This window comes from Rhipicephalus sanguineus, chromosome 4, assembly GCF_013339695.2.
Source record: "Rhipicephalus sanguineus isolate Rsan-2018 chromosome 4, BIME_Rsan_1.4, whole genome shotgun sequence".
Classification (NCBI taxonomy): domain Eukaryota; kingdom Metazoa; phylum Arthropoda; class Arachnida; order Ixodida; family Ixodidae; genus Rhipicephalus; species Rhipicephalus sanguineus.
In genome coordinates this window covers 115724360-115746466 of record NC_051179.1, presented here as the reverse complement: position 1 = coordinate 115746466, position 22107 = coordinate 115724360, and the positions used below count along the sequence as shown (strand labels likewise).

The following is a 22107-nucleotide window of genomic DNA, read 5'->3' as shown; positions in this document are numbered from 1 at the left end:
TAAAAAAAAAGAAAAACACGGGGACGGGACCAGAGGCAAGCTTTTTACAAACACCGCAGAGCGTTGCACTTTTGCACAGAGAAAAAAGTTCCAAGAAAAGCGACCAAACATCTGATGTCTGGCATCTACTACAGTGGGTTCGTTTAAGTACCATATTTATTTGAATTGGCCAGGCTCGCGGAAAGCGAGAAAGAAAACTAGCCTTATATGGAATGATACCAGAGGAGAAGCTGTTGAGAAGTGAAAGCCCTCCATACCTTCAACGAGTATGGCAAGACCGAGGACTGTCACAGCAAGCACACAAGTATGGAAAACACTGCTTCCCGAAAGGCACACCTTCGAAAAGGGAGTACGTCAGGGTCGCAACCATGCTTTGCTCAAACACTTCAAAGGGGGGTGTCAAACAGAGTAGGGAAGACCTGAAGCCGCCATTTCCTGAAAGACACAGTTTGAAAGGAAGCAGCCGAGTGTTGCGACCACCGTTCCCATAAACGTGGTGCTTTGTCGAGGGTGTAATGTAGTCTGTGTTGAACCCATATACTTGGACTGCAAGAAACACAAAGGGGCTCGGCAATAATTTGGGCCATCTGAGATGTCCTAATAGTACTGAAATCTCATCAATCAAGCCTTCAATGAAATGTGGCTAATAAAGCAAGGAACAGTTTCACACGTAAGTTGCTAGGGGCTAATATGGCAGTAAATTTACAAGGCAGATCGCAATATGTTCAGCCAGCATGGCATAGGTGGGAAGTACACAGTTCTATGGAAGAATTATGATAACGAGCACAACAGGTGTGCAAGCACAGAATACTTCGGAGGGTTTTTAGTTGCCACTTCCTCATGCGCTCTCTCATCACAGAGAGGCTCTTCCTCACTACGAAGCTGCCGGCGTCGGCCCTAATTGGTCATTTAGCAGATTGCTGCTAATGCCTGATAGCTGGCATAAATGAAGAGCGGCGTTTGGATCAGATGCAGTCCTTGCCACGGGATGCTGCCATATACCAGCGCTGCACTCTATAGTGTACACAGCAGCAACACTAGCGCACACAGGAATTGCACCGGGAGTGAGCGAACTCATTTGACGACATGCACTCAAGTTCACGATGCATGCTGATGTAGCTTCTTGTCCTTTTGTCATCCCTCGCTGTGTAGCTTCCAGTACGCTCATCAGGATGAAAGAAGAGAGAAAGGGCTTAAAGCGTGCGACAAATCCCTGTAACTCCGCGTGTTCCTGACGGGTTCAAAAAATTTTTGTGGCAAGCGATTTCTGAGGCAATAAACTCCGATACCGATGCCATTTGATGACGACTCGGAGAAGTGTTTCAGGAGAACTTGCGGGCCAGCGGTGGCCTGCGTGCCTAGCATTTTTAATTATTACTTGGGAGTACTGTTTGTAACTTGTGAGCAGGAATCGATTCGGAAGTGCTGCATGCAAGCCGAGACTCACATGTCTCCTTCCCGCTGGTTGCCTCACGTTGCTGATGGATGACAATATTGGGCGCTTAAGTGGCGCTCTGTAACAGACACGTGGGGTGCTTTCTGATGTTATTTGTGGGGACATAGCATATTGGTGTCTACGTGACGCAGCTTTTGTATGTGCTGGTTTGCCACGGCACTACTACATCAGTTTCGTTATTAAAACACGTGACGCGAGTGCTTCCATGCACACGAGAAGCACTGCTTTGTGCTGGCTGCAGACTATGTGAGCATTCAGGTTTAGCTTTGCGGCCAAAACATCGAAGGCCATTCTTCAGTACGCTTGATATGTAGCTGCATTTATATTTTTTGAGAAAAGAACTTTGAATACGCTTGAGCTACACCTTGAACAGCAGAATGCGATAGCGTAATTGGGCCCTGTTTGTATTGCCTTGTCATTCACACCTCAAATGTGCCGCAAGGACAGAAACTTTTCATCGTTTCACACTATCCTAGAATGCCTACTGCAAGTACAGTTGCCAAGTGCCCACTACGCCATAATTTATCATTTCGCAAAATAGCAAGGTACCCACTAACTGTGCGTAAAGCATTGCATGCACTTACTTATCTGCAAACTTTGTTGATGCTGTTGCTTATGATTAATTCCGCCTGAGTGCTTCGTAATGGGTGGGCCTTTAAATCACCCACTTGTTGTGCACTTCAGATTGTGTGATGCCTGCCGAGATTTTATGCTTCTGCCATGCAATTTTACATGTGTTAAAGGGCCCGACAACCGCTCAGAACACGAATTGAGATAAGAGAATTGTCTATTGCATTGTCTAAAACAACCCCGTTTTTCTCATTAAATGGAGATTTATATTTTTATTTCTTCACTCAAACTTACTTTTGGCGCCTGCAAAAAAGTGAACGTGCACATGCACCTATCACGCGACTTTTTACTGGTGTACGCTATTAATTCTCTACATTAGCGTTGAAATACAGCACAGTTCTTGTTATAACCTTTTCTAACGTAAAACGTGCAGATATGCATTTGTTTGTGGCACCGCCATCGCTTGACGTATGACCCAATGCTCATGAGCGGCAACATGAACGTTGTTAGCTGAGGGCCTAGCAGCCTCAGCTGACGTGTTGGAAAAATATGAAGAGCACCTCGTGGCCTCCAAGATTACCTCCGCCGACGTGTTGCCGGAACTAATCGCGGAGGCCAGGAGCACCTAGCTCACGAGGCGGTAAAGAGATCTCATGGGACGACGAGCGTTTGGAAAACTTATTCTACCTGCTTTTTATATTCACAAACGGTCGAAAATGTCAATATGAAGGTGGTTAACCACAGTTTCACCCACTCCTGTGAAAGCAAAACCTTGAGCATAATGAGAGGAGGGCTATCGGCATCGCTTCACAGCGTTGCTGGAGGACGTGTGCGTACAGTTCAGGGGCTTTTCAGATAGAAAAATACTGCTAATAAAATAACCACGCGCTTTTGAGATTAACTGCTCCACCTACAAACACTACGAAGGGTGAGCTTTATATTGCATTGTAAAACCTGGGTCGAGAAAAATTGGTTGTCGGTCCCTTTAATGCGACTCCTGGAACCACATGACACCCGCGCAGGTTTTTTTTTCGAAAGTTTAACCCATATATGCCCAGTGTCCTACATATAGGACTCTGGGCATATATGGGTTAAAGCACTGGCGTGGCTCGGCGCAAGAACACCTGCTTGCCATGCAGAAGGCCTGAGTTCGCAGCCACATTTCTTATTGTTTTATTTTTCGTGATTTTTCACTAACGGACAACGCACATTTTTTGCTCACATCCAATGACACCAACACTAAAATTTCTGCAAAATCAGCTCTTTAACTCTACCTCATTAATAAAGCAATTTTTCGAATGCCTGGCACCTTGTTTGTGGAAGGACATTCGTATGAGGTGTGGCGTTTGAAGCAGTAGTCATGTGGCTGATGTGCATCTTTATGATATGAGAGAAAAAAATTCCCACTTTTCTATGCATTCTGTGAGTTCTTCACCAGGGGCAATAGCTTTCAAGATTAAAGATAGGCAACCTGCTTGTACAATGGTGTTGATAATTTTTGTGCATGTAAAAAAAAGAAAACGGAGTGGTGAAAAGAGGGAAGCAGTTCCGCAGTAATCCGGAAAAACTGCTTGGATTCCTAAAGGCCAGAAAACTTGAGAACTCCTACGCTAAGTAATATGAAGAAAGAAAAGAATTGAATTCGTAGCCATAAATACTTTCTGCAGCGTAAAAATGCTAATTACAAGGTTGTGAAATTGACGAGAAGAAAGAAATGAACTAAGATCATGATCATATTTTCCACCATATCTGCTCATATCTACAGGTGCTTCCCAACAGAAACTTCCAAGATATTTTTTTATACTCAGGTGAATTACACTAAGGCTGTCACCAATTTGTCACTAAACGGCTGCACAAAACATGCTCTCTGTCCCCCAATACTGGGCTCTGTGCCTAGGGTTTGAGAAACATTCCAAAATCTTTTGCGGTAAATCTACCTCCAATCACCCTGAAGATGACAGACTAGCTGTAGTGGCAGGGTACTACTTTCGAGATCGAGAAACTGCCTCATAGGGTCGAACATCCCATGGAAGAACTCTAGCCATGAACACGTCACAGAGGGGAAATATCGAACTAACTTCCTAGAATGGTCAACTGAAAGCCAAGTACTGTAAGCACACAGGGCCGGGTACACGAGCACTTGTGCAATTTTGGAACCTTGTTGCCGTGGGACAGGAGTGAGATTCACAACTTCTTGCCCTGTTTCAGAACACCAGAGCTGCTGATCTAGTGTGACCTTTCAACTAACATGAGGCTAGAAGTAAACAATCCAGCATCCACTTACGGCATCACATGAATCGTCAATGCAAGTCGATGAGGAGCATGATCATTCCAGCAGACGGGACAAAGAGATCGGAAGGAAGCTGGAATCTGAATGCAGGTCTGCACACGGTTTCTTACTGGAACTGCTCTCGGTTTGGCGTGAGGCTGTTAGTTTTAGGACGGAGCTTTCCTTCATGCCACTTTTCGAGCACAAAGTAGTAGTAGCATTGGTTAGGTGGCGAGCACCGGCCAGCCCAAACTGGGCCGCAGAAGGCAAGCGAAGATTCAAATAAATATGGTATGCACGAATGGGCAGGTTCTCAGGAGGAGGGCTTGTAGAGACACAAGGCCATCTACCTGAAGAGACCAAGGATTATTCTGCCGTTGCCGACCAACAGGCAGCATGAGGCAAAGAGAGAACAAAAAGAAAAGCTCGGGTCAGTCCACACTGGGCGGCGGACAGCCACAAAAATCCTCCCGCAGCTGGCATGGCTGTGTTGTCACTGTGGCATGGCTGCACCGACTAGGCGTCATTTTTTTTTAGGTTGAGGTGACAAGGATGCCTGCATGCCAAGGCCCGCAAAAGTGAGTGCGCTGCAATGGCACTGTAATTATACAAACTGCACACTCTAAGCCATCAGTGAGTTGATTGGCATGCTTGGAGCCAGGCAACAAATCACTGTACGCAGGCTTACATACACTGATATTTCACACCGGTTCACTCTCTGCAGGTAACCCTATGCCATGGTGTTCAGTGACCACACGTTGAAAAACAAACACCGAAGTTGAGTTATAAAAATACACTTTTTTCTCCGATTCTGGGGTAAATACTGACTGCTGCACCAATGAGCAAAGAAGACGTCTTATCTGGCTTCCGGGTTTCATCATTGTCAGTGGAAGCACTGCGACAAATTGAGCAATTTTCAAAGCACTTCTCTACCGCTTGTGCAAAAAGTTCCGGCAGTGTGCCCATGGCTGCAGGGCCTCGTAGATTAAATCGATTATGCCGTTCTCACATCTTCAGCCTGTAGGTGAGCACCGAGGAGCCGATCACAACGCAGGCTTTGACACCTCAACTCGAATCAGCACAATGAGCTTTGTTGGTGCAGCCAGCCCACAGCCAGGCCTTGCTGCGGCACGACATGACAAAAGCGCAGGCACGTGGAGCGGGAGTAGAGTCACCAACCTAATAAGGAAGGTCCGCAACTTGAGGAAGTCGCTATGCTTCGGGTTCTCCACTGCAAGGGAATCAGTAGCACATCGTTACGCGCTGGCCGTGCAGCAGTCGAAGGTACTAGTAATGAAAGACACGATGCAAAAAGAGGGAGTGCAAAGAAAGAGAAGGGTGCAGCGTGGCCCACGTGCAGCGGCTGTGATCACCTTCGACGATTCCCCAAGGGTAGAGTCGACCGCGGACTCGCCGACCGTTGATGTCCACCACCTGGGTACTCGAGATTACTGCAAATGGGATGCTCTCCTGCACACAACAAAAAGGGGTGCAATAATTGCACAAGAGAAACAACGGTCGCCTTGTCTTTGCAGCATAGAGGATGCATGTGCATGTGGAGAGAGCAATGAGGGCATTACACAGGAGGAGGAGATGTGGAACGAATGAATGAGGAGAGGAGGGGGCAGGCTTTTGCAGGATAGTTTCAGTGGCTGTTCTCCCGACTGCAACCCTAAACTTGTTTTACACGTGCTGCCAGTGGTTCAGCTTGTGAGTGCAATCTTTTCTACGTCCGATCTCCATGCTGTTGAGGGCAAGCTACCTGCAACGGCATACCAAGTTGTCAACCTAATAGCCTAATGAGCTCTAGCTGCCTTGTCGATAGTGGCCACGGATGATACAACACGTGAGCCGGCCTGAGTCAATGATATGCCTTGCATTGGTCGCATTTGGAAGGGGCGACTCGCATCTTCAACGAAAACGGGGGCTTGCAAGACACGTGCAACACTCAAGTGCTGCTTCACAGTCGCCACTGTTAACTCCTTCAGGGTTTTCGCCGTACATGTACGGCAGAAGCTTCCTGGTACCAAAGGGTTTTCGTCGTACATGTACGGCATAGCGTTTATTTTTAAAACGCGCGCCTTTTTCGATCATTTCTCTCGTTTGGCCTGTGGTGCCACACTTCGGGAATACGTGGAATTTTTTTCGCGGTGCAGCTGGTTTAAAGTGCGCGCCTTTTTCGATGATTTATCTTGCTTGGCATGTGCTGCCATGCTTCGGGAATACGTGGAATTTTTTTCATGCGCCGATGTCTCTCCGTTGTTGCTTTCTTTATGCTTCGCAAAATGGCGCGCCGCGCGCCGGCTATCGCTTGCGCAACCGAGAGCGCCCGCGGCGCGGTTTGGTTTCAGACGCGTGCCTTCTCCCATTTCTCTTGCTTGGAATGTGCTGCCACGCTTCGGGAATACGTGTAATTTTTTTAATGCGCCAATGTCTCTCAGTCTTTTTTTTTTTTTCAAAGAGGCGCGGCGGCTTGCAGTCTCGCATCAAAACGCGCGCACGCGGTCCGGCTGGTTTCGGTTTCGTCCTTCGGGTGGTTTTCGCTTCTTGCGCCCGCAGAGCTGATGGCTGTTTGGTTTCTAAACTCTCAAAGGGTGACCGCTTGTTACTCTCTCGTTTACTGCACCCCGGCGCACGATTACATCTGTTTCCGTGCGGCGCTAAATTACACAAACGACGCCGCCGTGATTGCGTTTCCTGTTTTGGGATCTCGGAAAAACTAACTACGTCTTGTTGGCGATAAGACGAAGTATTACTGTAGCTTTTTAACTCGTTTTGCTTTCCGGACGGGCGCACAACCATAGTTTTCTTCCGTGCGCTCACTGACGCAGTTCGCTTACGCTATGGAAGCGCGCGCCGGTTGCGCTGCTGCCGGTGAGTCGAGCAGCGATTCTTCCGATGCGGACTATTCCCCAAGTGCCGAATCAGAATCTGATTCATTGGATTTCAGTTTGTCAGACGAGGATTTTTTGACGAGTTCCGACTCCGATGACGATCAAGGAGCGACATCTGAAACGCGTGCGCGGGGAGCCATGCTTCAAAGACTATCACACGCTGAAAAGTTTTTAGTGTTAGAGCACAAGCGTTTTTAACTGGAAACGTACTGTGGTGCGCTTATTTTTGTATGTTTGTGAGCTATGTTTATTACAATGCATAATTTTTATTCATAAAAAACTGTGAAGCTTTATTTTTAGGATTCTGCTTGATTTTACTACGAATAAACCATATGTATGTAACAACAAAAACTGATTTTTTTGTCACTTTACGGTCACCAAAAAAGATTTTAGAGTATTTTTTTCTTAAATAGAATCGTTTGAAGAATTTATTTCAGCAATAAAAAAATTACACATTTTTGGACTGGATTTCGCGAAAAAATTCGACCCTCAAAGGGTTAACAACATCGCGGATGCACCCGGAATCGAAAGCGTGCAGAATTTCAGTTGCCGTTCGACGTTGTTTCTGTGCTGTGCAGTTTCGCAGGGAAGTCCGCATTAATGAGGAGGTATGAAAAGATAGTCAGCGACTTTCCGCTAGAGTGTTTTTTTTTTGTTTGTCATAAGTGGTCGATGTTGTACTGACATAGCTGCTAAGCATAATGACTATTTTCTTTCACACATTGTAAAAAGTTCTGTTCTAAGTGCAATGCAGATGTAACAATTTTTTCACATATGAATTTTCTCGTGTCATAGACTCTGCTACTAGTGGAGTTCGCTGTGCACATTCGCAAGGGTAGAGATTTTTATTTTAAAGAAAGGCATCAGAAGCACAGACCTTTAGTTCTCTATCTTGCAGCTTGATATCGTCGTCCTCGTCACTGTCACATTCCGGCAACTGGTAGACTGTCACCTGATGCTCCTCAAGTTCTCGAAGGACCTGTGGCAGAGCACATGACATTTAGTATAGCAAAATGATCATGGAACTGATTTCACATCATGCTATCATAACGTGCTCTGCACCTGTATAGTTATGATAAAGTGTGGCAACATCGCTTGCAATATTCACTGAATTAGCATGTCCAACCAACGTTTGGGCTATCAGAGACAGCTTAATATAAAAAGGTTCCAGAAATTTGACTTTTGGTTTCGTTTTATACATGACTATACCTCTAAGTATGCAAGTGTATTTCCATTCGGCTCCTATAGTGAGATGGCTGTAGCAGCTGGAAATAAAACTTGCGACCTGACGCTCTGCAGATGAACATTATAGCCACTGGGTTGCCACATAGAGGCAATGTGTACTAGTAGGGAGACGCCTGAAATTTTGGACATTGAAACTCCTCAGCGTCCAACTTTTCCGCCTTTCTGCTTAGATTGCAAGTCTGCAGTGGCATTATTTAAACACACAACTGCAGTCAGGTTAATTACCTTTCAGCCTTAGCTCATCACTTTCATGTGCCGTTACGTTTGCAGCCACAGATGGTGCCGAAAGTAGGTTCACCGCAATACAAGGGTGCTACGCAACCAAGCATACTGAGACTCTGAAGGGGCCACTATCATGGGACACCGTGGACGTTCCTTAATTACTGACAGTGTCCCGTCAGTAAAGCACCACTAAGACATGCCCGCTGCAAACATACTAACAATTAAAACATAGTTGCGCCGAATCCTCAGTGTAGTCTAGATAGAGCCTAATGTGTTCACTGACTGCGCTGCAGCCACTTGTCATATGCTTTGCTTACCGGCTAGTGCGTTCGTGCTTTCCGACTACCCAATTTGTCAGGCGGTTATGTGGTCCCTAGGGAGTCAGGAATATCAGACGTTGACTATACTACTTGGGGGCAAGAGAAAATTGTCCCCGAGTACAGCAAACTTGAAGCCTGAGGGTAAGGCAAGTTGGCCAGAGTGGTGATTGGCAAAAACACTGCTGCCCAGCATGGGAAGAACACTGATCGTACTCAACCAGGGTTGCCAATGGTGGCTACTTTTCGCCAAATTGGCGAATTTGAGAGGCCCGTGGCGACCTAAAATTATGAATGGCGACATGGCGAATTTTTGGCGATTTTCGGCTTAGGTCTCCACCGAGTTTTGAATCCTAAGCTCAGTGTCTTCCCAACGAATGAGCGGCAACATTCTCAGTACTTTTCTTGGTTTTAGACCCACGAGTAGAATGCGCACATTAGGCGTCATTCGGTATGTCCGTCCTGTAACTCGTGTGTACCTCCTCAATTCATCTAGAGAGAGAATAAAACGTTTATTTGATGTTCTGTGAAAATAAGATCAGTGAGTGGAATCCTTAGTTCGGGATGCCATCTAGATGCAGGAGGTACTGGAACGTCCCCCAGCGACATTTTAGCAAAATGTAAGTCAGCGGACTGCCTTGCAAACCGTGAGGAGGCAGTGATTGACTGAACTTTCGCATCTGAAGGGACAAGACGATGGGTTGGCCGCGTGTTCCGACCATTTGTTCCGCCAAAGCTCCAACTGCTCTGAATAGCTTGGCGACTTATTCACTGTTGCAGTACCCCCAGTTCAGCTCGCAAAGACTGTTTTGGAATAGCGAAGAGAGGCGGATACGCGGCTATTTCTGCAATAAAAATTATTTATTGAGGCATTTTTCACTGTTCTCGGTGAGCGTGTGCAATAAAACCAATTGCTATATAACATTTTACATTGTTATACAGCAATAACGCATCGGATCGACGCGTGTAGATATAAGTAACTATAAGAAAGGGTCGGTGATGTCCGGTATCATATTAGTTCACACTGAAAAGGTGTAAGACTCACTAATGATCGATTCCTGTAAGAATTCTGTCGTGTTACCTTCAATAAACCTTTTAATCCTTTTAATTCATATAAGGGTACGTAAAGCTGTCTACAAATAATGCTTTCACGGTTTTCGCCCAAGATTTATACCCAACTTTTAGCTTTGAAACGAGAGGACAGGGATGGAAGGATATCATGAGTGTTTCGTTCATCCACCCTTGCGCCACCACGCACATCTTGCGGCTAGTCGGAGAAGCAGCACCATGCACTCCCATGGTGAAGCGGGCGATACGACTGGCATCGAGAAACGTCAATATAATTTAAGGGTCTTGGATGGTACTGTATTCTACGGGGCTATACGTGAGTGGAAATTTTTATTACTGGGTAGGCCGCACATATCTAGAATGGCTACTTTTTTGGCGAAATTTGTAAAAAAAATGGCGACTTTTGGCGACTTTTTGCTCGTCGTTTGGCGACATTTACTCGAAATTCAGTGGCAACCCTGTACTCAACCCAACTATGCCTTCAATCAGTGCACTCATGTAAAAAAGGCACGTGCATATTACGACTTTCCCAAGGACCTTCTACACGCGCAACCTCTGACAGTGTCTTCACAGTGAACTTGAGTCGCACGCATCGTGCGAACATGAAAACAAAAAAAAAGAGGCATGAACTAGCTTACCCGGTCCTTCATCTGACGAACTTCAGTGGGGGTCAGTGTGTCCGCCTTGGCGATGACAGGCACAATGTTGACCTTCTGGTGGAGCCTCTTCATGAACTCAATGTCCAGCTGCCGCAACCTGAACAGAGTGAACAGTCGACAGATGTTAGGCATGCCGCTTACACTTGAATTAGTTGTGTATGTTCACAGACACTGCGCAAAGGCATTCTATATAAATGAATATGCATGAAATGAACAGAAACCAGAACAGGGTGGCTGATATGTGAAGATGAAAACACGTGGCCGCACCCTGAAAAGTTATATTGGTGGGATCATCATTCAAGAAGACAATAGGTGAAGTGAAGGAACTCCTTATGAATTCCCTTACGTCTTCTTTAGGGCCACCTGTAAGAACCACATTATCCTTGTAGCTTCCTGTAGAGCAATCTCAAGAAAGTTGTTATGGATATCCTTGAAGTGGCTCTACAGGAAAAAGCCACCTCCAGCTCTTTCTTGTAGAGCTATACAGTGCTACAAGAAAATCCTTGTAGCTTCCTGCAGAGCCACCTCAAGGAAGTTCCCGTGGATATCCTTGAAGTGGCTCTACAGGAAAGAGCCACCTCCAGCTCTTTCTTGTAGAGCTATACAGTGCTACAAGAAAATCCTTGTAGCTTCCTGCAGAGCCACCTCAAGGAAGTTCCCGTGGATATCCTTGAGGTGGCTCTATAAGAAAGAGCTAGCTCAAGCTCTTTCTTGTAGAGCTATACAAAGCTACAAATATTGCATCGTAGCTTCCTGTAGGGCCTCTGCAGAGCCACCTCCAGCTCTTTCATGTAGAGCTACACAAAGCTAAATAGAAATCCGTAAGGATTTCCCTGTAGCTTTGCACTGTGAACAGTTGGGTGGTAATTTTCTCTTTCAGGCTTTCAGCCAGCACACATGCACAAAACTCACTCAGATGCTTCTGTGCTACTCCCTGCCTTTAAAGTGATCCTGTTGATGTAACACACGCCATGCTGAGGCCTAGTTGCTAAGGCTCTTTATTGCAACAGCACTGTAGCCCATGGCAGGAAACGAAAAGCTAGCTGCTAAGAAAAGCAGTTAAGAAAAACAAAAAAAAAAAAAAACGGCTCACCCATGTCCCCATGGAGGAATGAAGTACAGGCAGCAGTGAACCCTGTTGTCCACAATGTTCTTGCGATTGAGACCACTTTCGTCCTTGAAGAACTGGTTGAACTGTTCATCAATGTACCGATCGATGGACCTCCAACTGCACGAAAGAAAGAATACGTACAGATCACTACAACATCCCAAAGTGTGTCATTTTTTAAAGCCGTTTACCCTCCCATGGGTGAACTAAGCACATCCACACATCTTGCATGCCCACTACTGCAGACTAGTCGAGGCCATCCACAAGAAAATGTCCCAATTTCTCTAACCAAGAATGATCTAAGCAAGTGACATGTGTCTCAATCTCTTCTTTTATGAACACATGGCGCAAAAATACCTCAATAATAGTTTCTACAGCAAAACTACTGCAGGCATTAGTTACTGCCAACCTTGCAGGGAAGCCAAATTTCACTTAGATTCAACTAACTTTTTTGTGTTCTCTAATAAAAAAACATTGTTTTCAGTGCATCACACACTATGCTTGGAAAGCAGAGATTGTGAAGTGAAAGACGATATGTCAGTAAATAGTTGGCTGTTTAGCATATGATTTCATGCTTGCCACTAGGCTTTTTGGTCAGAGGCCGGTAAATTTGCTTTTTAAAATGAAATGTCGTTCCCTGAACAATAGGTTAATATTGTTCGTTGATGCTCACAAAACGATTACACGAAGATTAACATGGCAAAAAATGTGAGGTGTGCAATATGCTGTGACAGTGCAGTGCTACAATGTCATGTTTAGCACTGAATTTTATGCTTATTTCATCTGCACCATACAAAGCGCTAACTTATGGCAGGACCTGGCTTCAACATCTGCAAGTACACTCTGCATGTGGATCTCATTTATCTCTAAATCTAATTATGTAGGAAAAAATGACAATGCACAAACGATACCACAGGCAGTAAATGCACATATTTGTTGGTTTTTGTGAAAACCACTGTGTGTGCAACAACATTAGATACCACCTTAGGAAAATGCCCGGCCAGTTTCTGCCTGCAGCTTTAGCAACTGCAGTAAGATATGGAAGTTGAAGCACATGTTTCACTGGAAATAGGGCATGCACTGTCGCACTCAACATGACTCGCAACATGGGAATACATGGCCAAACCTTCTCCAAGCTTGCCAATACCTTCCACTTGCGCTCAATTTCCACAAGTAAATGTGCGCATCTCTTTTGGGTGTGATCTCAAATGAGTTAAACGGCATTTAGTCGTGGAAATAAGGGACAGTGGAAGCTTGCAGCTCGTTCGACCCCGCAGTCCTATGTTGCTTGCCATATGGAGCGCGGTGTTGCATTGCGAGAGTGAGCTTTTCTTATTTCGTGTAGCGTGCCCATAGTTGTGCGCAGTGAAGAGGCCCTCCACCCCCCCAATTATCTATAGGGGGGGTGCCAATGCTGTCTCATGCCTTTATTGAGTTAGACCTTTCACGTCATTGTTTAATGCGCAGGGTTAAATGGCTGCGCATGTTTTTTCAGAATAATGGGGACCAAGGTCTCCTGATGTTGCATTCAAAGAACTGTTCACTTCCCACCCTAATCCCAGAAAAGCCATGGACCAATGAGCGTGCGTGCCAAAGGTGGCGAGGGGAGTGGCGGGTTGGAAGCTTATTGTGCCCTTCCCCCACATAATGCAAGCCCGTACGCCTGCCAATACAAGTGCCGCTTGCTAGCACCCAGTGCAGCAAACATACCTCTCCTCGCAGTTCACGGCGTCGCCAAATCCAGGAGTGTCCACCACCGTCAGCCTCAGCCGGACTCCCTTCTCCTCGATCTCCATGGTTTTGCGCTCGATCTGGACCGTTCTGTCAATCTTCTCTGTGGGGAAGAAGATGGATGGAAGGCCGAGGACATCGCACTGTGTTAGCTGATCCAGCGATAGAAGGACAACACATCCAGCCAACCAGTGACAGGCTTTCCCTATTATTTGAACTGTTATTATGAATGTTAACCTTACTTCTGTGCCTCTCAAAATGTGTTTCCGGATGTTTTTCTTTAATATATATATGTTGCTAAATTTCCCATCTTTGTTTTGTTTTGCTCTGCGTATTTCTATTTTAATGTTGCAACAAGTGTACTTATTGCGGATTCCTGTCACGTTGCTGCTGGTATTGTACGGGCAGGTGGCACCAGTCAAGCTGCCTTTGAGCAGCTTTTATCCCGTCATCCTTGTGATTTATCCATGTTGTGTACATACGCGGTAATAAACTTGCAGTATCCACACAATACAGTGAACCACATTTTCATCCCAACAACATTAACACAGATAACATTTGCGCTTACCGCTGGTCAGTCTTCACTCCTGTACTCTGTTTCATGCACAGCAAACAGTGCTGTAAAGGCTACAGACTTGTTACATTGGCTGCATTTGCGACCAGAAAAAAAAACAGCATCATGTATAAAAGCTATGGGCATTCATCATGTTATGTGATGCCACCAAAAAGTCTTACGGTGCAAAATATAACGTATCTGTCAGGGTCCATGAAAGATGTCGCAAATATGAAACTGTCTACCACTGATTGAAATTCAAACAGCGCAAGAAAACGCAGACAAGAAGAACAAATAGACAGAACACAAGCTTTGACTTTCAACTAAATTTTTTATTGAACATGTAACATAAATAAGCACACCTTGTCAACAACATGCGAACAACAAACGTTTTCAATAAAAAATTTTAGTTGAGAGTGAGCGCTTGTGTTCTGTCTAATTGTTCTTCCTGTTGTCTGCATTTTCTTGCACTGTTTGAATTTCGACCATGTAAGTGTACCAACTTGTCCAAATGCTTGCCCACTGAAACAGCCAAATGGCACTTGTCTCTAACCTGTAGCCACAGTGCAATGCACACTATCGAAATATGCCAAACTTCACATACTAAGAGCACATTATCACACAGGTAACAGATTTTGATATAAACTTACGTCTACAGGTTGCATTTGCGATATATAAGTGAATGTGTCATCGATTGAAAGCAAACGCACTGCAAAACGTAAGCAGTGAGACCTCTACGAAGTTTCAGCTTGCATCGCATCTCCAGCATTACTTGCTGTGAATGAAAGAGAGTACAGATGGAAGCTATTAATCTGCATCATTAAAACACAAGTGGCATATTACATGCTTGTCCAAGTCGAAAGAAAATACCATAGCGTACACATCTTACCATTGGGAAGGTGAGCTGCTCCAGAGGTGTGGTTTGGTTCGACAGTATTGGAAACTAAATGTCCAGACAAATCATGGAAAGTGTTTTACTAAACAATGTGGATTGAAAAAAAGAAATGCAGTCTCATTACGAAACTGAATTGGTAACATTGAACAGCTAGCAACTTTTGTTGAGGTCATTTGAAGAAAAATGCAGATCACTGTATGTTAGGATGCTGGCATTGCCCCAGCCGGTGTCATATTTTGCCCAGCGGTGAATTTAAAGCTGTTTGTTTGTGCTGCAATCATTGTTGGTTATTTCCCGTTGCTGCAATCTGTAATATCTTTGCTAGTTTTATTACAGTACCCTGTTTTTATCATAGATTGGCACAACTTTTGTCATACTTCTATGTTCATCAATTAATGCATTTGTTACATATGCGCAGCTTATTTCATTCCATTATGATGTTTAAATTTGTAACTGACTGTACTGTACATCTTTGTAATTTCACGTAAGCACTGCCTAGCATTCGATCTAAATGAGGCTCGCAAAATAAGACAGTGCTTGGGGTAATACTGAAATCGTTGCACTGAGAAAAATTAAAATGTTTAAAACAACTACTTCAATACTGAATACAGCTGCAAGCAGCATGTTCGCGGTTCAGTGGGAATTAGGAATACAAACACACACAAAAATGAAAAGACGAAGCCAGGCAGATATGTGGAAAGTGTCGACGCTATACAGTTTGGGATGCAAAAATATACAACGATCGCTGTCGCGTATACCTTCGGCATTGGGGAGCTTGCGATCTTCGTACAAGTCCGTGAGAAACAGGCTGTTTATGAGCGTCGACTTTCCCAGGCCGGATTCTCCTGGCGAAAAGACAAAAATACAAGATGAGAGAGAGCGCAAGACAACGATTTCCGGCAGAAAGCAGAGAGAGAGATTAAAATAGATCAAGCACTGCTCTAAGTCTTGAGTGCTCTACAGCGTACCTACGACCATTAAGGTGAAGTCGAATCCCCTCTTGACAGATTTCCTGTGTACTTGCTCCGGCAGCGTGGCGAAGCCGATTTCCCCCTGCACCGGTGAAGCCAAACATGGGATTGTTTACACGCCCGCAGCGAGCATCGCTCGCCAGGCAAATACGCCAACATCCCAGCGGCTCCCACCGATAACTATCGTACTGAGATCATTTCAAAAGGCTGCAGTCAAAGGAAAAGATGCTCGCCTCGGACGGGCACGGGGAGTGGCGCAGATCAGTGCTCGGCATCGCTGTTGATGGTCAGTGGTTGCCTCCTCCTCTTCCCGTGAGCAGCGCAGCTGCGAGTTGAAGCTTTAGAGTCCGCACGTTTGTTCCGTCTTATCTCGCCGCTGACGTGCTCTCGGAAAAGGCCTAATCCCTGCCAGAGACTCGCGGTGGGTCATTTAAAGGCCATTGTTAAGGCGCTTCCTCCAACGGAGCGGCTGGACCCGAGCGAAGCGAAGCCAATGAAGTCACTGACAGCGTCCCGCCACGGTCATGGCAACCAAAAACTACAGAATAAAAAAACAACGGGACCTTTAACACTCATTGTTGCTCGACGCGACGCCGTGATTTGACGCATTGCGGTAACGCACGCTGGCATCGCGTTTCTTGTACAATCACAGGCATACACGAGAAACACATATTTTTGTGTTATATACACCCGTTGATTAGGCGGTGATTTCACGCACTACGTGCGCACATTCATTCATCTTAACTGAACCACTGGGCGCCACCAGGGAGCACAGCGCCACCAACTAGAAACTGCGAAACAAGAACAAAACCAACTACGAAAGTGCCGTTTTTCGGCGGAAAAGGGGTGTGTGTAGTGCGTGCGTGCGAAGGGTGTTGGCGTGTTTTGGATTTGTAAACACGTAGTGCGTGCTTCTCGTGTACGCGGGTGTGTAGGCACGATGACAACGGGCCAGAAGAAGCTGGTCAGGTCCAAGAGCGGCCTCCGAATCGTCACAGTGGGCAACGAGGCGCTCAGTCCTTTCCATTTGGACGAGCCACCGTGGACACCCGACCGAGAGGCAAGTCCACCTTTGACACCTTGTCCGCGCGTTTCGAGCGATCGACAACCGCTGGTGTACCACGCGAAGGTCGCGTACGTGTTCAGAGAGCGTCTGTGTAACTAACCCAATCCGGTTTAATTGCGCCGTTTGAAGCTGGAGCGGAAGTGCGCGTTGATCTTGGTCGCAGCCTCTCTACGTGTCGGTCGTGTGCTCGTTACGAGCTGCGTGATTTCATTCTTTCTTTCTTCGACGTCGTCTTGGCTTCCTTGATCGTGCCAGAGAGATTGTGGAATTCGTTGCGAGTGCTTACGCGCGGCCCCGATTTGCGGCGCCGTTTTTACTTTGCGTGCATGCGGAGCACAGCTGTTGATCGAGTGCCGCGGAGTCCGCGTGATAAGCGCGACAGCCGGTAAACATTGCATTGATCGATTGCTCTCGCTTTCTTTACTGGTGTGCTTCCGTTTTCTGTCTGCACGTGCGTTCTCGTATACACGCGTAACTTTTTTGTGGCTGTGAAACATGTTTTGCAGACCGCCGATTGCTGGCGCTGTCGCTCCAAGTTCGACTTCATAACGCGCCGTGTAAGTACACAGTTTCGTTTTATTTCGTCGTTGAAGTGTACGCGTAGTCCCAGCAGATTTTGCTTTGTCGTTTAGCCTGCAATAACGATCAAAGTTGATGAGTCAATCAACGTCGTCAAGCTGACCTCTGAACTTGTTATTGCTTGTCACAGCCAAGGCCGTTCCTACGTTTACGCTGTGCTATTTTTATCAGCCGGAGATAACATAAATTAATAAAAGTCGTCTATGCGTTTCGACAGAGTGACGTGCCTTCCAGTTTTTCTCGTGAGCTGAGAAGTGCTGTACATATCTGTGACAGCTTATTTGAATAAGGAGCGTATGTGCCTCCTATTGAAAGCACAAAGGTTAGCTGTTGCATTTTCAGCTATCTGGTGGCCCAAGTTTAATTGAAGCACTTTCCTTGATAACGTATAGTACTATACCCATTTTAGGATAGTAACATGCAATGCTGGTCATTGCGATGCCATTTTGTGGAACGTATGGATCGGAAGGGATAATTTGTGCAAACCTTTCTTGCATGCATATATGTAGATGCCTCTAGCGTGGTGCCAAAAATACTGAAGCAGTACGTGACTGTTCCATGTGCGTTGGAACTGTAAAGCTTTCTGCTTGCGGAGCATACAGGCTCCACAAACTCGCATAGAACTTGCAGAAGTTTTGTCATTGCGTAAAGGCTCATTCAGACTGGCAAATAGCACTAGTCTTGCAACCATTGGCAACTGGCAACCAAAAAGTGACTCGGCGACCGGTGTTCACACCTCCCATTGCCTCTTAAAATAAGCGGACGTCCTGTTCCTGTGCATCTGATTGGTTCAGAGGTTTGTGACTGCAGTCACACGACTGAAAAATTGAGCAGCGAGCGACAGAGCTAAAGCAGTCGCTTTTTGACCAAAGTGGTTATTTGCGACTATAGTCGCTCTACGACTAGCACCGGTCGCGCGACTGGTCCTGGTAGCAGGTGCAAATGAGCCCTACGTCGTGGAAAATGTTGCGCTTCAGTGTGGCCATAGTGCTGGTGGCCAAGAATTAGGCGAGAGGTGGGCTTTGGAGACAGGCTGCCTTCCTGGAGACAGGCTTTGTATGCACTGTCTCCAGGAAGGCAACAGCAAGGGGCACTTTGACTGAGTGCTATAATAATTACCATTGCCACAAGAAACGGTAGTTCACTAAGCATCCGGTGCATGTAAGGGCATCTAGACATTCCCAAATAACGACAGGCAGTTTACCGCTGTCCCCTAAGTGGAAAGTGCACAACCATTCTATACCGCCAGTACTAACATAAGGTGCGGAAACTTGGAACCCGCGGAAACCCGCGTTTCCGCACATAAGGTGCGGAAACCCGCGGCGGCTGCATTTTCGATGGAGGCGAAAATGTTTGAGGCCCGTGTACTCAGATTTAGGTGCACGTTAAAGAACCCTAGGTGCTCGAAATTTCTGGCGTCCTCCACTACGCCGTCCGTCATAATCATATCGTGGTTTTGGGACGTTAAACCCCAGATATTATTATTAACTTGGAGGATAACGAAGAAACTTGCGAAAAAGATATGAACCGTGCAACGGGCAACGGAACAAAAAAAAAGATGATGGTCATAACATTAATACACAAGTATTGAGCAGAATGGATTAAAAAACAAACAGGGGTATAGCCCACATTCTAGCTGGCAATAATAAGATCGGACCTGTGCAGGTCACGTAATGCGAAGGACAGAATACCAGTGGTCAGTAGAGCTGTGGAATGGATACCAAGGGGTGGGAGGCAAGCCAAAGGTGGCAGAGGGTTACATAGAGTGACGAAATTAGGTAGTTTGCATGCGTGAAATGGAACCAGCATGCACAAGATAGGGCAAATTGGGTATCATTGGGAGAGGCTTTCATCCAGCAGTGGACATAAAATAGGCTAAAAATGATGATGAAGAACTGAAAGCCATTGACTTGTCTATTACTGTGCTCGAACATGGCACATTTCATGCACCAAAATTAACCCTCTAACCGTTCAATTGTTCAGAAAAAACTGTAAAACAGTCATGTACTGAGATTTTATATAAAAAATTCTGCACTTTTGCATACCAATAATCAACGTGGTAGTTTGGCACTCCGGATTTTAACCGTAATGTGTGTCAGCAGTACATGCCATAGTTGCAAAGCAGCTCCAGTGGTTGTGCTTTAAGTTAACTGCTTGATTAAGAACCCCAGGTGGCCTAAATTAATCCTGAGCCCTCTGCTGTAGCAACCGTCATAGTCCAAACAGAAATACTAATTAAGACCAATCACGCAGTCGTGTGCTGTGGGTTTACACAGAACCTGATCTGCTTGTTGAACCACAATTCTACAGTTCTCGTGTATGGTCATTTTGCTTCGGGCTCATGTTTGGTGCTGCTGAAACCACTTTTGGCATCTGCCTTGAGGTAGATGTTGGTTTGTTGGCCCATAGTGTCATCCTGGCTGGCACACTTTTTTGCAGCACCACTGTCGCCGCTGTGGCCGCGTCTACTGCAGCAACTGCTGCAGCCGTAGGCTTCCCCTGCAGCGCATGTGCTTTGTGGACCCCGTGCGCATCTGTCACGACTGCAGCCCAGCCACGCTGCGCGAGAATGACTTCTACGACAGGCACCTGCGCTTGCTTCTCGCCGGCGCGCACTTCCTCGTCACGGTTGTGCCCGACGTGGGTGCTGCCCTGCCACACTGCTGTCGGCTGTCCTCAGACCATCGGTGAGAATCTTGAACGCGGTTTCTGGCGATAAGTGAAGCTTTCTAGCGAGTCAACAGACTCTCCTCGGACCATCGGTGAGCATCTTGAATGTGGTTTCTGGCGATAAGTGAAGCTTTCTAGCAAGTCAACAGACTCTCCTCGGACCATCGGTGAGCATCTTGAATGTGGTTTCTGGCGATAAGTGAAGTTTCTAGCGAGACAACAGACTCTCCTCAGACCATCGGTGAGGATCTTGAACATGGTTTCTGGCGATAAGTGAAGCTTTCTAGCAAGTTAACAGAGAAGCTTGAGCAAGTTGGTGTGACATTCTTATGGATACAAAGCAGAGGCCTGTAAGCTAATTAGACTTGTTAATAACACATTAGCAATACATTTGTTTAATTGGTAAAAAAGGAGCTTGTTCACAATTGCCACGAACTGCTCTTTACATTGTCTTACCGAAATCAAATGAGGATAGTATATAGAGCAAGACTGACAGCCGTTAGCAAGTGCAGTTCAATCTATACAGAATAAACACAGAGTTTGTTTATTTGCACATGAGCGAGCCTGCACTCTTTGGTGTGATAGGCAAGATGCGCTGCCGGGTTATGACACGGACCGAAAAAAACGAGAGACAACACAGGGTGATTGCGCATCATCCGGTATTGTCTCTAGTTTTTTCGATCCGTGTCATACCAGGCAGCGCATCACAAGATGAGGACGTGCCATCTAGCCCCTGTTGCAGCCTTACTAGGCAAGATGTTGTGGTAAGAACTCTAGTGTGCGAGTGCCCACAGTTTGGATCACCATCCTTTGTTTGTGTCAGTAGTCTCCTGCTGTAACAAAAGACCAATTCAGAATCCATGGCAGTGTGGCTAGGTTACAGCAAAACAGACACATACTGGTTTGCTTGGTAGCACGTACGCTATTGTGGTACGCATAGGAAGTAGTTAGAAGTAGCAATTTTAAGTATGCATGTGTGTATTCACCAGTGGTGTGCCCAACCCGCTGCTCCTGGGTGATTACAACAATCACGAGGTTGCTTATTAAAAATGGTGCAAAGTTCATTTAGCATCGTTAACAACCCTATATTGATACAGCTAGCTGCTGACAAGCCATCGAAATTGGCAAAGAGAACCTTTGCTGACTCATGAGAGGCATGAACATGTATTTTTTCCAGGTAGACCCATTGCATTTCGCCAGCCTAGCCAAGAAAGCACTTCTTGGCTAGGCTGGCGAAAGCGTGCACCCATTTGGCATCTGCAAAAGCAGTGTCCTGAAAGCACTTGACCTCTCCCACTGGTACGGACGCTGGCACAAACGACTGTTGCAGCAACCACCTGCTTCTGCTACGGCGAAGGAGAGGGGAATCCCCACAGAAGGGGAAGTCCCACCTCAAAGGGAAGAAGGAAAGTGCATAGGAATAGTCTGTGCTGTGCATGACCGTGCAGTTTGCAACACGTGTACATTCACGTAGGATCTACAAAAGGATCTCACCCTTGTTCACAGTATATCAGTTGGCCTTCAACACGACTTAGCAACACTGCTTCGCAGCACTCCTCCGTAACAACCTAGCCAAAAGAAATGCTTTCGTGTTCTCATCTCATGAGAATATGCTTAGGGAACCTCTGCAACTTTTCTTTCATGTGCGTGTCTGTGGTTTTCAACCATAGTTGTACGTAACGCATTACAAGTAATCGATTACTTGTAGTAAATTTTTTGTAAATGTTTTTGTAATTTGAAGTATAATCAATTACTTTTTCGAAGCAGTAACATTCTGGGTAATTCAATTATAAGTTCTTATAATTGATTACCAGTGTAATCAATTACTTTTTTC

The 22107-nt window shown here is 45.8% G+C and overlaps 2 protein-coding genes across 5 annotated transcripts in view; one reads left to right on the top strand and one right to left on the bottom strand.

The window, feature by feature from the left end:
- The window catches only part of LOC119390607 (septin-2), a 29648-nt gene extending 13129 nt beyond the window's left edge, over nt 1-16519 (bottom strand). The window contains exons 1-11 of one of the 3 annotated variants that reach the window (XM_037658197.2): nt 16192-16519; nt 15956-16040; nt 15746-15832; nt 14982-15035; nt 13519-13642; nt 11794-11928; nt 10680-10797; nt 8067-8168; nt 5669-5765; nt 5475-5526; nt 4646-4666 (exon numbers count right to left, since the gene is read on the bottom strand). In XM_037658197.2, the coding sequence (XP_037514125.1) occupies nt 4646-4666; nt 5475-5526; nt 5669-5765; nt 8067-8168; nt 10680-10797; nt 11794-11928; nt 13519-13642; nt 14982-15035; nt 15746-15832; nt 15956-16040; nt 16192-16233 (917 nt within the window). In that variant the 5' untranslated portion in view covers nt 16234-16519. The remainder of the gene's footprint in view (nt 1-4645; nt 4667-5474; nt 5527-5668; nt 5766-8066; nt 8169-10679; nt 10798-11793; nt 11929-13518; nt 13643-14981; nt 15036-15745; nt 15833-15955; nt 16041-16191) is intronic. The other 2 variants (XM_037658198.2, XM_037658200.2) reach the window with 2 other exon arrangements.
- A 213-nt stretch (nt 16520-16732) lies between these two features.
- LOC119390608 (zinc finger FYVE domain-containing protein 21) overlaps nt 16733-22107 on the top strand; it is a 37623-nt gene continuing 32248 nt past the window's right edge. The window contains exons 1-3 of one of the 2 annotated variants that reach the window (XM_037658202.2): nt 16733-17018; nt 17531-17581; nt 20043-20290. In XM_037658202.2, coding sequence (XP_037514130.1) covers nt 16899-17018; nt 17531-17581; nt 20043-20290 — 419 coding nt within the window. In that variant the 5' untranslated portion in view covers nt 16733-16898. The remainder of the gene's footprint in view (nt 17019-17530; nt 17582-20042; nt 20291-22107) is intronic. The other variant, XM_037658203.2, reaches the window with a different exon arrangement.